This window comes from Dipodomys spectabilis, unplaced genomic scaffold (genome assembly GCF_019054845.1).
Source record: "Dipodomys spectabilis isolate Male_0828 unplaced genomic scaffold, ASM1905484v1 ptg000080l, whole genome shotgun sequence".
Lineage (NCBI taxonomy): Eukaryota > Metazoa > Chordata > Mammalia > Rodentia > Heteromyidae > Dipodomys > Dipodomys spectabilis.
The window spans coordinates 761398-772481 of NW_024870757.1; the positions used below are offsets into that span (position 1 = coordinate 761398).

At 55.1% G+C, this 11084-nt stretch overlaps 1 protein-coding gene across 1 annotated transcript; it reads left to right on the forward strand.

Moving 5' to 3' along the window:
• The first annotated feature begins 4256 nt into the window (after positions 1-4256).
• On the forward strand, positions 4257-10801 carry Cacng6 (calcium voltage-gated channel auxiliary subunit gamma 6). The gene is made up of 4 exons (XM_042683333.1): positions 4257-4587; positions 7656-7730; positions 9344-9481; positions 10335-10801. Exons 1-4 carry the CDS (start codon positions 4257-4259, stop codon positions 10571-10573), a joined length of 783 nt encoding a protein of 260 aa, XP_042539267.1. The 3' UTR covers positions 10574-10801.
• The last annotated feature ends 283 nt before the right edge of the window (positions 10802-11084 follow it).

An 11084-nucleotide genomic window follows, 5' to 3' on the forward strand; every position in this document is an offset into this window, starting at 1 on the left:
CCCTGGGCAGGAAAGTCTATGAGACTCTCATCTCCAAAGAACCACCCAAAAACCAGAAGTGGCGTTGTGGCTCAAGCAGTAGGGCACTCACCTTAAGCTGAAGAGCTCAGGGACAGCACTCAGGCCCAGAGTTCAAGCCCCACAACAGACCCCCCCCCAAAAAAAAAAAATCCCAGAAAGGTAATAAACCACAGGGACAGGCAGAAGGTAAATGAGCACATACACACACACACACACACACACACACACACCATACAAAGTGAGTAGACAGATCATGTGTTTCTTGTTTTTTATTACAGTAGTCAAGAAATACTTCCTGCTGGGTGCTAGTGGCTCACACTTGTAATCCTGTCTACTCAGGAAGCTGAGATCTAAGGATCACAGTTCAGAGCCAGCTGGGGCAGGAAAGTCCGTGAGATTCTTATCTCCAATTAACCACTAGAAAACCAGAAGTGGCGCTGTGGCTCGAAGTGCTGGCCTTGAGTTAAAAGAGCCCACGGACAGTGCCCAAGCTCTGAGTTCAAGCCCCACAACTGGCAAAAAGAAAACAAAAACTTCCTGAGCACAGCTGATTATAGACTGGTGTAGGCTAATGGAATGGTGGGGGGAGGGGGCGGGTAGAGTCAGACAAGAGTCTTCCATTTTGGACCCTTTGTGAGGGATTAATAATATTGTTCAGGGACTAAAAAGTGCTTTAAAAATTAAGCTGGGCACTGGTGGCTCACAACTGTCATCCTAGCTGCTCAGGAGGCTAAGCTCTGAGGATTGTGGTTCAAAACCAGCCCAGGCCAGAAAGTCTGTGAGACTCTGATATCCAGTTAATCACCAAAAAGCCAGAAGTGAAGCTGTGGCTCAAGTGGTAGAGGACCAGCCTTGAACAAAAAAGCCAACTGAGAGCACTGGGCCCTGAGTTCAAAGCATCAGTATCAGAAAAGAAAAACAATGGGCTGGGAAAGTAGCTCAGTGGTAGAGTGCTTGCCTTGCATGCCTGAGGCCCTGGGTTTGATTCCTCAGCACCACATAAGCAGAAAAATAAAAAGCCGGAAGTGGCGCTGTGGCTCAAGTGGTAGAGCTCTAGCCTTGAGCTGAAGAGCTGAGGGACAGCGCCCAGGCCCAGAGTTCAGGCCCCATGACTGGACCCCCCCCAAAAAAAAAAGGTTAAGAAAAAAGGAAAGGGGGCTGGGAAGGTGGCTTAGTGGTAGAATCCTTGCCTTGCATGCATGAGGCCCTGGGTTCGATTCCTCAGCACCACATAAGCAGAAAAAGTCACAAGTGGCACTATGGCTCAAGCGGCAGAGCTCTAGCTTTCAGCTGAAGAGCTGAGGTACAGTGCCCAGGCCTAGAGTTCAACTCCCACGACAAAAAAAAAAAAGGAGGTGAGGTTGGGGGCATGGAGTTTGGAGTTGAGGTGTGTAGCACAGGTGAGTGGGTGTGTAAGGGAGTGAGTGAGAGCAGCGTCTGAGCGGCAGGATGGCTTGGGGTGGGCGCTGCAGGACGTGGTAAGTGAGTGGAGGAGAGAAGCTGAGCCGGGGGATGGAGACTTCCCTCTTGGATGACTTAGGTTGGAGGAGCCTGGGAGGCGCCCAAGCTAGCTATCAGGTAGCTGACTGGATACAGAGACAAGAGTCATGGGGAGGTCACGGCTAGAAATATAAGTTTTGGAAATGTCAGCATATAGGAGACATTAAAAGCCATGGAACGGGATAAGGAGGCTTGTTAGGTTGAGTGCAGTCCATCAACACTAGTGGCTCACATCTCTAATCCCAGCTAATCATGATCTGAAGATTGTGGTTTGAAGACAGCCTGGGCAGGAAAGTCTGCAAGACTCTATCTCTAATTAAGCATCATTTAAAAAGCCAGAAATAGGGCTAGGAATGTGGCTTAGTTGTAAAGTACTTGCCTAGTATACATGAAGCCCTGGGTTCGATTCCTTGGTTCCACATACACAGAAAAAGCCAGAAGTAGAGCTGTGGCTCTAATGGTAGAGTGCTAGCCTTGAGCAAAAGAAGCTCAAGAACGGTGCCCAGGCCCTGAGTTCAAACCCATGATGGCAAAAAAAGAAAAGAAAAAGCCAGAAATAATCTGGGTGCTGATGGTTCATGACTGTAATCCTAGCTACTCAGGAGGCTGAGATCTGAGGATCATGGTTCAAAGCCAGCCTGGGCAGGAAAGTCCATGAGACTCTTATCTCCAATGAACCATCAGAAAACCGGAAGTGGCACTGTGGCTCAAGTGGAAGAGCGCTCGCCTTGAGCTGAAGAGCTGAGGGACAGCGCCCAGGCCCAGAGTTCAAGCCCCATGACTAACAAAGAAAGCCAGAAAATGGGAGTTGTGGCTCAAGTGGTAGAACACCAGTCTTGAGAGAAAATAGTGAAGGCACCTGGTACTGACATACACACAACCTCCCCATTAAAAACAAAAAACCCTGAACCAGACAAGCGTCACCTCAGCATCTTGTGACTCACTGGCTCATTCATTTGCTCATGGATTCACTGGTCCGTGCCCATCAGCCGGTGCGTGTCCTGTGTGTGACCTGCAGAAGGGTAAAGAGTTCCACCAGTCCCGGCTTTTGCCACAGTCTGCTGGAAAAGCCAGACCTGACCTCGCAGGGCAATGTGTGCTACCATGGAAGATTCTAGAATAGAGGTGGGCAAAGGGGGAATTCCCCAGTGGGCCCTAGGCCCCCTGGACCAGCTGCCCATGGCAGAGATGTTGGTGGGAGGTGGGCACCACTGGGGCAGAAGGGCAGAGGTGGGGGGAAACAGGCCCTGCTGCTTGGTCACCCAGCTGTCCCTGCCCCTGGGAGTTGAAATCCATGGAAGGTCCCCCGAGTGCCCCGTCTAATAAATCTGATGATGAGGATGGCTGCTCTGGTTCACGTTCACTCGCCCCGCCCTGCCTTTTCTACCCACTGGGGAACTCAGGACCTGACGCCACAGGAAGCCATCCATCCCAGAAGGTGCAGCAGTCTAGCCCAAGCCTTCCTCCTCTATGTGCAAGAATCTGCATGCCAGCCCAGAGTCCTCCTCCCTCAGACCCCAGGGGCCTGAGCCCCAGCCTCCTCCTCAGACCCCAGGGTCCCAGGCCCAACCTCCTCCCTCAGGCCCGAGTTAATTCCTGTCCCATCTGGCCTGGTAACCCGGCTGCCCAGCTCAGGCCCCAGCTTCTACAGGAGCCTGTCTTGGGCCCACCCTCAGTCCACTAGGAGATGTGAAGCTTGGAGGTTCACCCCTAACCTCTTACCCCCACACCCTGTGGCAGAAACAAATCTCTCTTGTTGCCCCCACTTCCAGGCCCAGCCCCCAGCTCCTCCCTCCCCTTAAAATATCCGGGTCCCTATGGCAACAGGCAACAGGTGCAGTGTTATTTACGGTGGAGCCCAAAATAGCCAGCAAGAGGCCAAGGGGGGCAGAGGCTGAGGCCGGGCGCAGCGGGTGGAGCCGGAGGGTCCTGAGGCGGCCAGCGGAGCCCGGATTGATGCAGGAGCAAGAGGGGGCCCTGCCCTGGTCAGTAGGGTCCCGGGGAGGGGGCGTGGAGGAACTCCTGCGGGCTTTGTCCCTCCTTGGAGCCACAGAAGGGCCCGAGATCCCCAGCCCCAGGCCCCTTCCCTGGACTCCATGGTGCCCCTCTCCCCTCAGCCCCATTTCTCTGCCTGAGTAGAGACCTTCTGAAATCTCTGAATGGCCAGGGAGACCCCCTCGCCCTGTCCTCCTCTGAACTCTACCCAGGATCCAACTGACTGGCTGTGAATTCATTTTTTTGTGGGGGGGGGACATCTTGCTCCTCTGAGACCTGAAGGAATTCCAGCTTACCCTAGGGACCCCACTTTTCCCCTTAAGTACCCCTAAAGAGTCCTCAGTCTTCTGTTCTCCAACTCTGAGCCCCAAAGAACCCAGACCACATTTCTCAAGCACTGGGAGGACCTGGGCTCATTTTCCTGGGCACCGCAAACTCAGGGTGCCGGTGAGGTTTCCCCTCTGGGCCCCCAGGTCCCCATCCTGAGACCTGGCTCTCCCACTGGGCCCTATCCGTGTGTGCTGTTTTATGGGTTCCCTGGTGGTCCCCTGACCCTTCCCAGCCCCCGAGATCCAGAAATCATCTCCTCTGGATCCCGGACGGGCCTCCAGTGCACGTGGGGTTCCAGGGTTCCAGGGCACACTGAGTTCCCACTCCCCTCCAGAACCCCCTGTCCCTCAGGACCCCAGCTGGGCACTGCCTCCTCCGGCTTGGCCTGTGCCCCATCCACAGCTGTGACCATGATGTGGTCCAACTTCTTCCTGCAAGAGGAGGACCGGCGCCGGGCAGCCGTGGGCCGGCGCCGTGCACAGGAACAGCGCAAGCCGGGCCTGACGGCCGCGCGCGAGGGTGCTGTCAAGCTGGTGCTGGTGCTGGCAGCGCTGGGCGCCACGCTGGCCGTGCTGGCCGTGGGCACGGAGTTCTGGGTGGAGCTGAACACCTACAAAGCCAACGGCAGCGCCGTATGCGACGCGGCCCACCTGGGGCTCTGGAAGATGTGTGCCAAGCGGCTGTGGCAGGCGGACGTGCCCCCAGCCAGGGCTACCTGTGGCCCTGCAGAGCTGCCTGGAGGTGAGAGGGGCCGGGAGAGGGGGAGACAAGACAGACAGACAGAGATGGAAAGACAGAGAAAGACACAGCTAGCCCATGTCCCTAAGTGGTGCCTGTGTTTGCAGATGGTGGCTGTGGCTTGTACCCCAAGACCAGCCCATCCCCACAGTCTTTGCTCCCAAGGACCTGGACCCTAGACCAGCCTGTGCCTCCACACACACAAGGACCTGTGTCCCCAGGCCTAGCCTGTGGCCACAGATAGACCATGTCCACCCCAGCCAGTCCACAGCCCCTTGAACAGCCTGTGCTGCCCCCACAATGAGCTGGGCCCCTTCCCACCCCTACTGCAGGCTGCCTGGCTCTGCCGTGAGCCCCAAGGAAGCAATCACCCCCCACTTAGTGCATCCTGAAAGCAGAAGTACCACCAGACGCCAACCACTTTGGCGGGACAGACCCTGTGCCCCTCCCCACACTCCCAGGGGAATGCTTTCCTGTTCTTCTCATTATCCACCCACATTGGACCTTCCAAGTCGTCTCCTTTCCTCTGCAGGCCCATCACACCCCTCTCCCCGCATGGTGCCAGGGCTATCCCATGGCTCTCATTGGCTGGTACCACCTCTGTGTCCACCAGGCACATCCTACACCCCTGGGAACTGGAGAGGGCTCACCCCACCTCTGCTGACCCAAAATGATGTCTACGCGAGATAGCCATCTGTCTGGGCCTCCTTGAGTGGGTGGGATGTCTCTCACAGGGTGATGAGCCTAAGCTTTTGCCAAGTGGAATGTCCTGGGAATATACGTGAAAGATGCTTAGGTAGTCCCCCGCCCTGTGCTCAGTACTTCAAACTCATTGTCAAAGCAACGCTGAGATGACTTAGCCATGTCCCACAGAACACTGCAGAGCAGAAACCCACGGCCGCTCTGACGAGGCACTGGGTGTCTGTGCTCCCAGTGACATGCTATGTCACCTGTCACTAGCACTAAGAGGTCCCAAAGACCCTCCCCTGCCAGCAGAGACACCCTCACACTAACTGCACAAGTGGGGGTCCCTCCCCTCCCTCATGCTCAAAAAGGACTTCACAGCCAGGTGCTGTGGCTCACGCCTGTAATCCCAGCTACTCAGGAGGCTGAGATCTGAGGCTCTCAATTCAAAGCTAGCTGGGACAGACGAATCTGAGAGCCAGGCACTCATCTCTCCCACAACCCAGCAAAACACCAGACGCGGAGGCACACCATGGCCCAAGCAGTAGGGCACCACAATCGTCACCGCGTTATTCCGCTCCCAACAGGACATCTCGGTCTCCACAGGCTCAGAGAGGTAGCTCGCACTTCAGGACGGAGTCTTGCTTGGCTGCAAGAGGCCGGCGCACAGCCCGTTGGAATGAGATAGTTCACAGCCTTTGGGGGTGGACAGACGCAGTGTCCTGTCATCAGTAAGCAACATGGGTGCCAGGTGCTCCCCGCCGTCCCAGAGCCCCACCCCCACCCCTGTGTCCTTCCCACTGAGCCTCTGCGGCCTAGCCCAGCCCCAGAGCAAACTTGGCTTCTCTTCCAGCTCTTCAGCATGGCGGCGTTTGAGCCTGCGCCTGACCTCCCGCTCCGGCTGCCAGGGGGAACACCTGCCCACACCCAGCTCAGGCTCATCTCTGTCTCTTGCATACCCCTCCTCACTCTGGGGAGTTCCTCTTCCCATTCTTCAGGCTGCCTGCTTCTCCTCTGATGTTCTTTTGTATTTGATTTTATTTGTCAGTTGTGGGGCTTGAACTCTGGGCCTGGGCACTGCTCCTCAGCTCTTCAGCTCAAGGCTAGTGTTCTACCACTTGAGCCACAGCGTCACTTCCAGTTTTCTAGTGGTTTATTGTCGATAACAGTCTCATGGATTTTGCTGCCCAGGCTGGCCTTGAACCATGATCCTCAGATCTCAGCCTCCTGAGTAGCTAGGATGACAAGCATGAGCCACTGGTGCCTGGTTCTGATTCATTTGACCCTTGTGGGTTTTCTACCTCTTTTCCTCATTCCGTGCTTCAGTTTCCCTATTGTCAGGATAAGCAAATAGATCAGAGTAGTTGGATCCTGAGGAATCTACCTCAGACCCCCTCTCTCTCTGTTGCTTCTCTCTCTCTCTCTCTCTCTGGTTAGTCGTGGGGCTTGAACTCGGGGACTGGGTGCTGACCCTGAGTCCTTTGTGCTCAAGACTAGAGCTCCACCACTGTAAGCCACAGTGCCACTTCCAATGTTCTGGTGGTTCGTTGGAGATAAGAGTCTCCCAGTGACTCAAACTGGATCAGATTTCAACCTCCTGAGTAGCTAGGATGACAGGTGTGAGCCACTGGCACCTGGCTCTCTTCCTCCCTCCCTCCCACCCTCCCTGTCTTCCTTCCTCATTCCTTCCTCTCTGCCATCATAAAGGAGGCCTGTTCCCACACCACTCTATCAGGTTCATCAGAATCCTCCCCCAGCACTCTCCTTTACAGCCCTCAGCTCTGTTCTTCTCTCACCTCCGCTCTGTGAGATTTGCTCATCTAATTGATCTCCAGTGGCCTGGGCCCTAGCTCTGGGCTGCCCACTGAAGGGGAGGTGGAGACTCTGTGTGTGTGTGTGTGTGTGTGTGTGTGTGTGTGTGTGTGCGTGTGTGTGTGCGCGTGCTGGGCTGGCTCCTGCCCGCCCCCCCACACACCCCGTTTTATGAACTCTCTCTCAGTTACCTCTCTACCTCTCTCACCGCAGTATCTTCTATTGCATAAAGTGATGATTCCTTTCTAATCCCCCTTGACCCTACCTGAGGGAGTAGGGAAAGAGAGTATTATCTCACTTAAAAACAAAATCAGACAGGAGAAGGGATCGGAAGCTGGGAGAGGTTCCTGAGGGTCCTCAGATGCGGACCCCAGAGCCGGAGGGTGGAAACGCAGCTCCCATGCCAGTGTGGCCGCAAGGGCTTGACCATGGGTCCTTCCTCCCACCTGTCCATTGAGAACACCGCATTCTACGTTCCTCTCCCCATGCGCTCTGCTACGTGTCCAGCCTCCAGTTGATGGTAGGACCTCGAGTCAGCCCTCCCCGTTTCTCTCTCCCCCTCCCACCTCCCACAGAAGCAAACTGCACCTACTTTAAGTTCTTCACTACGGGGCAGAACGCACGCATCTTCCATCGAACCACAAAGAAAGGTGAGTGCTCTCCCCCTGTGACAAGGGCCTGGTGTATGGGGTGGGGGGGAGGTGTTGGACCTCGCTAAAGCAATGGCAGGCCACTGCCTGGCCCCTCTGCAGAGGGCTCCTCCATGATTTGGGGTGAACCACACTCCTGCTCTGTGGCCCTCACTGAAGCCTCTCCCACCAGGCCGCCTGTGTCCTGCTCATTACAAAGCTCTAGGCCTTCAGTCACCCCGCAAGCCGGGCTCAAGTTCAGCTATGTTTGCAATGATTGTTGGGGCAGAGGCAAGCTGCCAACCCAGAGGAATCTGACCGCAGAGCGGGGTCCTGGAGCCTCTGCCACCAGGCAAAGGCTGTGTGCAAATCCACACGCAGCCATGGAGCCCTCAGAATAGGGCTGGTGGGATGGGAAAACGGGCTTCTCATGTTCAATTTTAATCAGTTGTAAATTAAGAGGCCTTATGAACCTAAGGGCTGCTCCCGTACCAGACGATGCAGCTTGGGAGACTGAATCTTTCCTACTTCAGTCTTCTCCTTCTCACCCGGCCCCAGGCCAGTCAGGATCCTGTCATAATCTCTTTTTCTTTTACTTTTTTCTTTATTTGGACAGTCCTGGTCCTTGAACTCTGGGCCCGGGCACTGTCCCTAAGCTCCTTTGATTGAAGGCTAGTGCTTTACCTCTTAAGTCACAGCGCCACTTCTGACTCTTTTTGGTGATTAATTAGAGATAAGATTCTCATGGACTTTCCTGCCTAGGCTGGCTGAACTGTGATCCTCAGATCTCAACCTCCTGAGTAGCTAGGATGACCTGCTCGGCCAGTACTGAGGCTTGAACTCAGGGCCTGCATGTTGGGTCCCTGAGCTTTTTCACTCAAAGCTGGAGCTCTATCACTTGAGCCAGAGCTCCACTTCTGGCTCTTTGGTGGCTAGTTGGAGATAAGAATCTAACAGACTTTTCTGTTTGAGCTGGCTTTGAACTTTGGTCCTCAGATCTCAGCCTCCTGAGTAGTTAGGATTAAAAGTGTGTCACCAGCGCCCAGTTCATGTCATCAGTTTTACCTAGGTTTTGCAAGAGTTAATCAGAGGATGCAGCTGAACTATTCCATCTCCACCCCTTTCTACCTTGTCCCTGCACTGTATGAGCTCAGTCAAGCGACTATACGCCTCTGAGATACTGAAATCATCCTGGTGCACACAAACAAAGCACCTACTGTGTGCTGTGCACCTGAATCCTCCCCACAGCCCTTTCAAAGGGAGCCTGGTTTTCCAGAGGTAGAAACTAAGGTTGAGAGAGGGTCAAGTCTTTATGGGAGTCTTCCAGCTAGAATTCCAACTTGGATCATTGCAAGATTCCACCTTTGTCTTCCATCAACCCTGCTGCCTCGATCTCCTCCCCTCTAAACAAATGGCGCCCAGAGGATGAATGATGGGTAATTCCCACCACCTTCTGATCTCCGCTCTATCCTTTGCTTTGCTGTATAACTTCAGGCCAGAAACGGGCCCTCTGTGAGCTCCTCCAGGTGTAGGAGCAAAGCCAACAGCTGAGTCCCACATCTCCTAACCTCCTGGATTGGGGCCCCTAAAGAGAGGGTCCTCCTCATTCTCCCCTGTTCCCCTCCCCCCTGCAGAGGTGAACCTGGCCGCGGCAGTGATCGCGGTGCTGAGCCTGGCAGTCATGGCCTTGGGCTGTCTCTGTGTCATCATGGTTCTCAGCAAAGGGGCAGAGTTCCTGCTTCGAGTGGGCGCTGTCTGCTTTGGCCTCTCAGGTGAGCCTGAGAGCTTGGAGGCTGAGGACATCTTCACACTCGCTGCATGCTGGGAAGGAGGTGGGCTCTCCACATACCAGTGCATGCTGGGAGGTGGGCTTTCCACACACTGGTGCATGCTGGGAGGTGGGATCACCACACACTGGTGCATGCTGGGAGTAGCTGGAAGTAGGGTTATATCATTTTGTGTGTGTGCATGTACATGCACCTGCAAGTCCCAAGGCTTGAACTCAGGGCCTGGACACTGACCCTGAGCTTTTTCGCAGAAGGCTAGTGCTGTATTATTATTTGAGCCACAGCTCCACTTCCAACTTCTTTTTCTGGTTTTTCTGCCCTGCCTGGCTTTGAACCTCCACCCTCAGATCTCAGCTAGGATTACAAGCATGAGTCACTGGTGCCCAGTTTCAAAGGAGTATTTTCCATTTCTCTTTTTCTTTTTTTACAGTGCTAGGGACAGAACCCAGGGCGCTGCATGTTAGGCAATCCCTCGACCACCCTCCATTCCCAGCCTCCAGAGTGTATGTGCGCACACGCACACGCACATTCGGGGTCTCATGCCTCCAAGGTGGGCACTCCACCCCTGGAAACACACCCCCAGCCCCTTTTAACTTCTGTTTATTATTCTAGTAGGGTCTTGCTTTATTTTGCAAGACTACATATTCAGCACAGATGGAGTTCGAACATTTCCCCCACTATTTCTGCCGCGTACTTGGTTGAATCGGAGCAGGATGATGTTTGCTGAACGAACGAGTGGGAAGTACAGGCAGTTTCTTGGCCCATAGCAGAGATGCTCAGAGCCCAGCTGGGTTCCAGGGCTGAGGGCCTTGGCCTCTTCCTCTTCTCTCTCCCACAGGCCTGTTGCTCTTCGCAAGCGTGGAGGTGTTCCGGCATTCTGTGGGCGCTCTGCTCCGGGCTGTGGGCCCTGAGCCGCCCCCCGCCCCCCGGCTGACCTATGAGTACTCCTGGTCCCTGGGCTGCGGTGTGGCTGCTGGCCTCATCCTGCTGCTGGCGGCTGGCTGCTTCCTGCTGCTCACCCTGCCTGCCCGGCCCTGGGGCTCGCTCTGCCTCAAACGGGGGGACCCAGCCACCTAGAGGCGGGGGGCAGGGGCACTTGCTCTGGCACCTGCCAACTTTGCCTCTCTCTCTGGGGCCCTCCTCGAAGCCTACCACCCACCTACTGCAGAACTTGTGCCACTGTGGGGCCATGATGCTTTCCACACACCGGCCCCACCCCTCAGCCTTTCTCTCTGTAAAGACGTTTTCCTTGTTGGGTGCCAGTGGCTCACGCCTGGAATCCTAGCTACTCAGGAGGCTGAGATCTGAGGATCGCAGTTCAAAGCCAGCCTGGGCAGGAAAGTCTGTGAGACTCTTACCTCCAATAAACCACCAGAAAACCAGCGCTCAAGTGGTAAAGCGCCCGCCTTGAGCTGAAGAGCTGAGGGACAGCACCCAGGCCCAGGACCAACAACAAAAAAAAGGTTTTCCTTGGTGGCTGATGGTGTGTCCCTTGGGGTGACGACAAGAAGCTTTGTATAAATAAAGGACTACCTAGGGAAGCTGGTGGGTGCCTGATGAGGGGACTGAAGGTAGGTATGTGAGGCTG

Excerpts from the sequence above, each read along its gene's own strand:
- Cacng6 (XM_042683333.1), top strand. The coding sequence starts at position 4,257 with ATGATGTGGTCCAACTTCTTCCTGCAAGAGGAGGACCGGCGCCGGGCA. Across the intron at positions 7,731-9,343 it reads CCATCGAACCACAAAGAAAG|AGGTGAACCTGGCCGCGGCA; the intron begins GTGAGTGCTCTC and ends TCCCCCCTGCAG. Across the intron at positions 9,482-10,334 it reads TGTCTGCTTTGGCCTCTCAG|GCCTGTTGCTCTTCGCAAGC; the intron begins GTGAGCCTGAGA and ends TCTCTCCCACAG.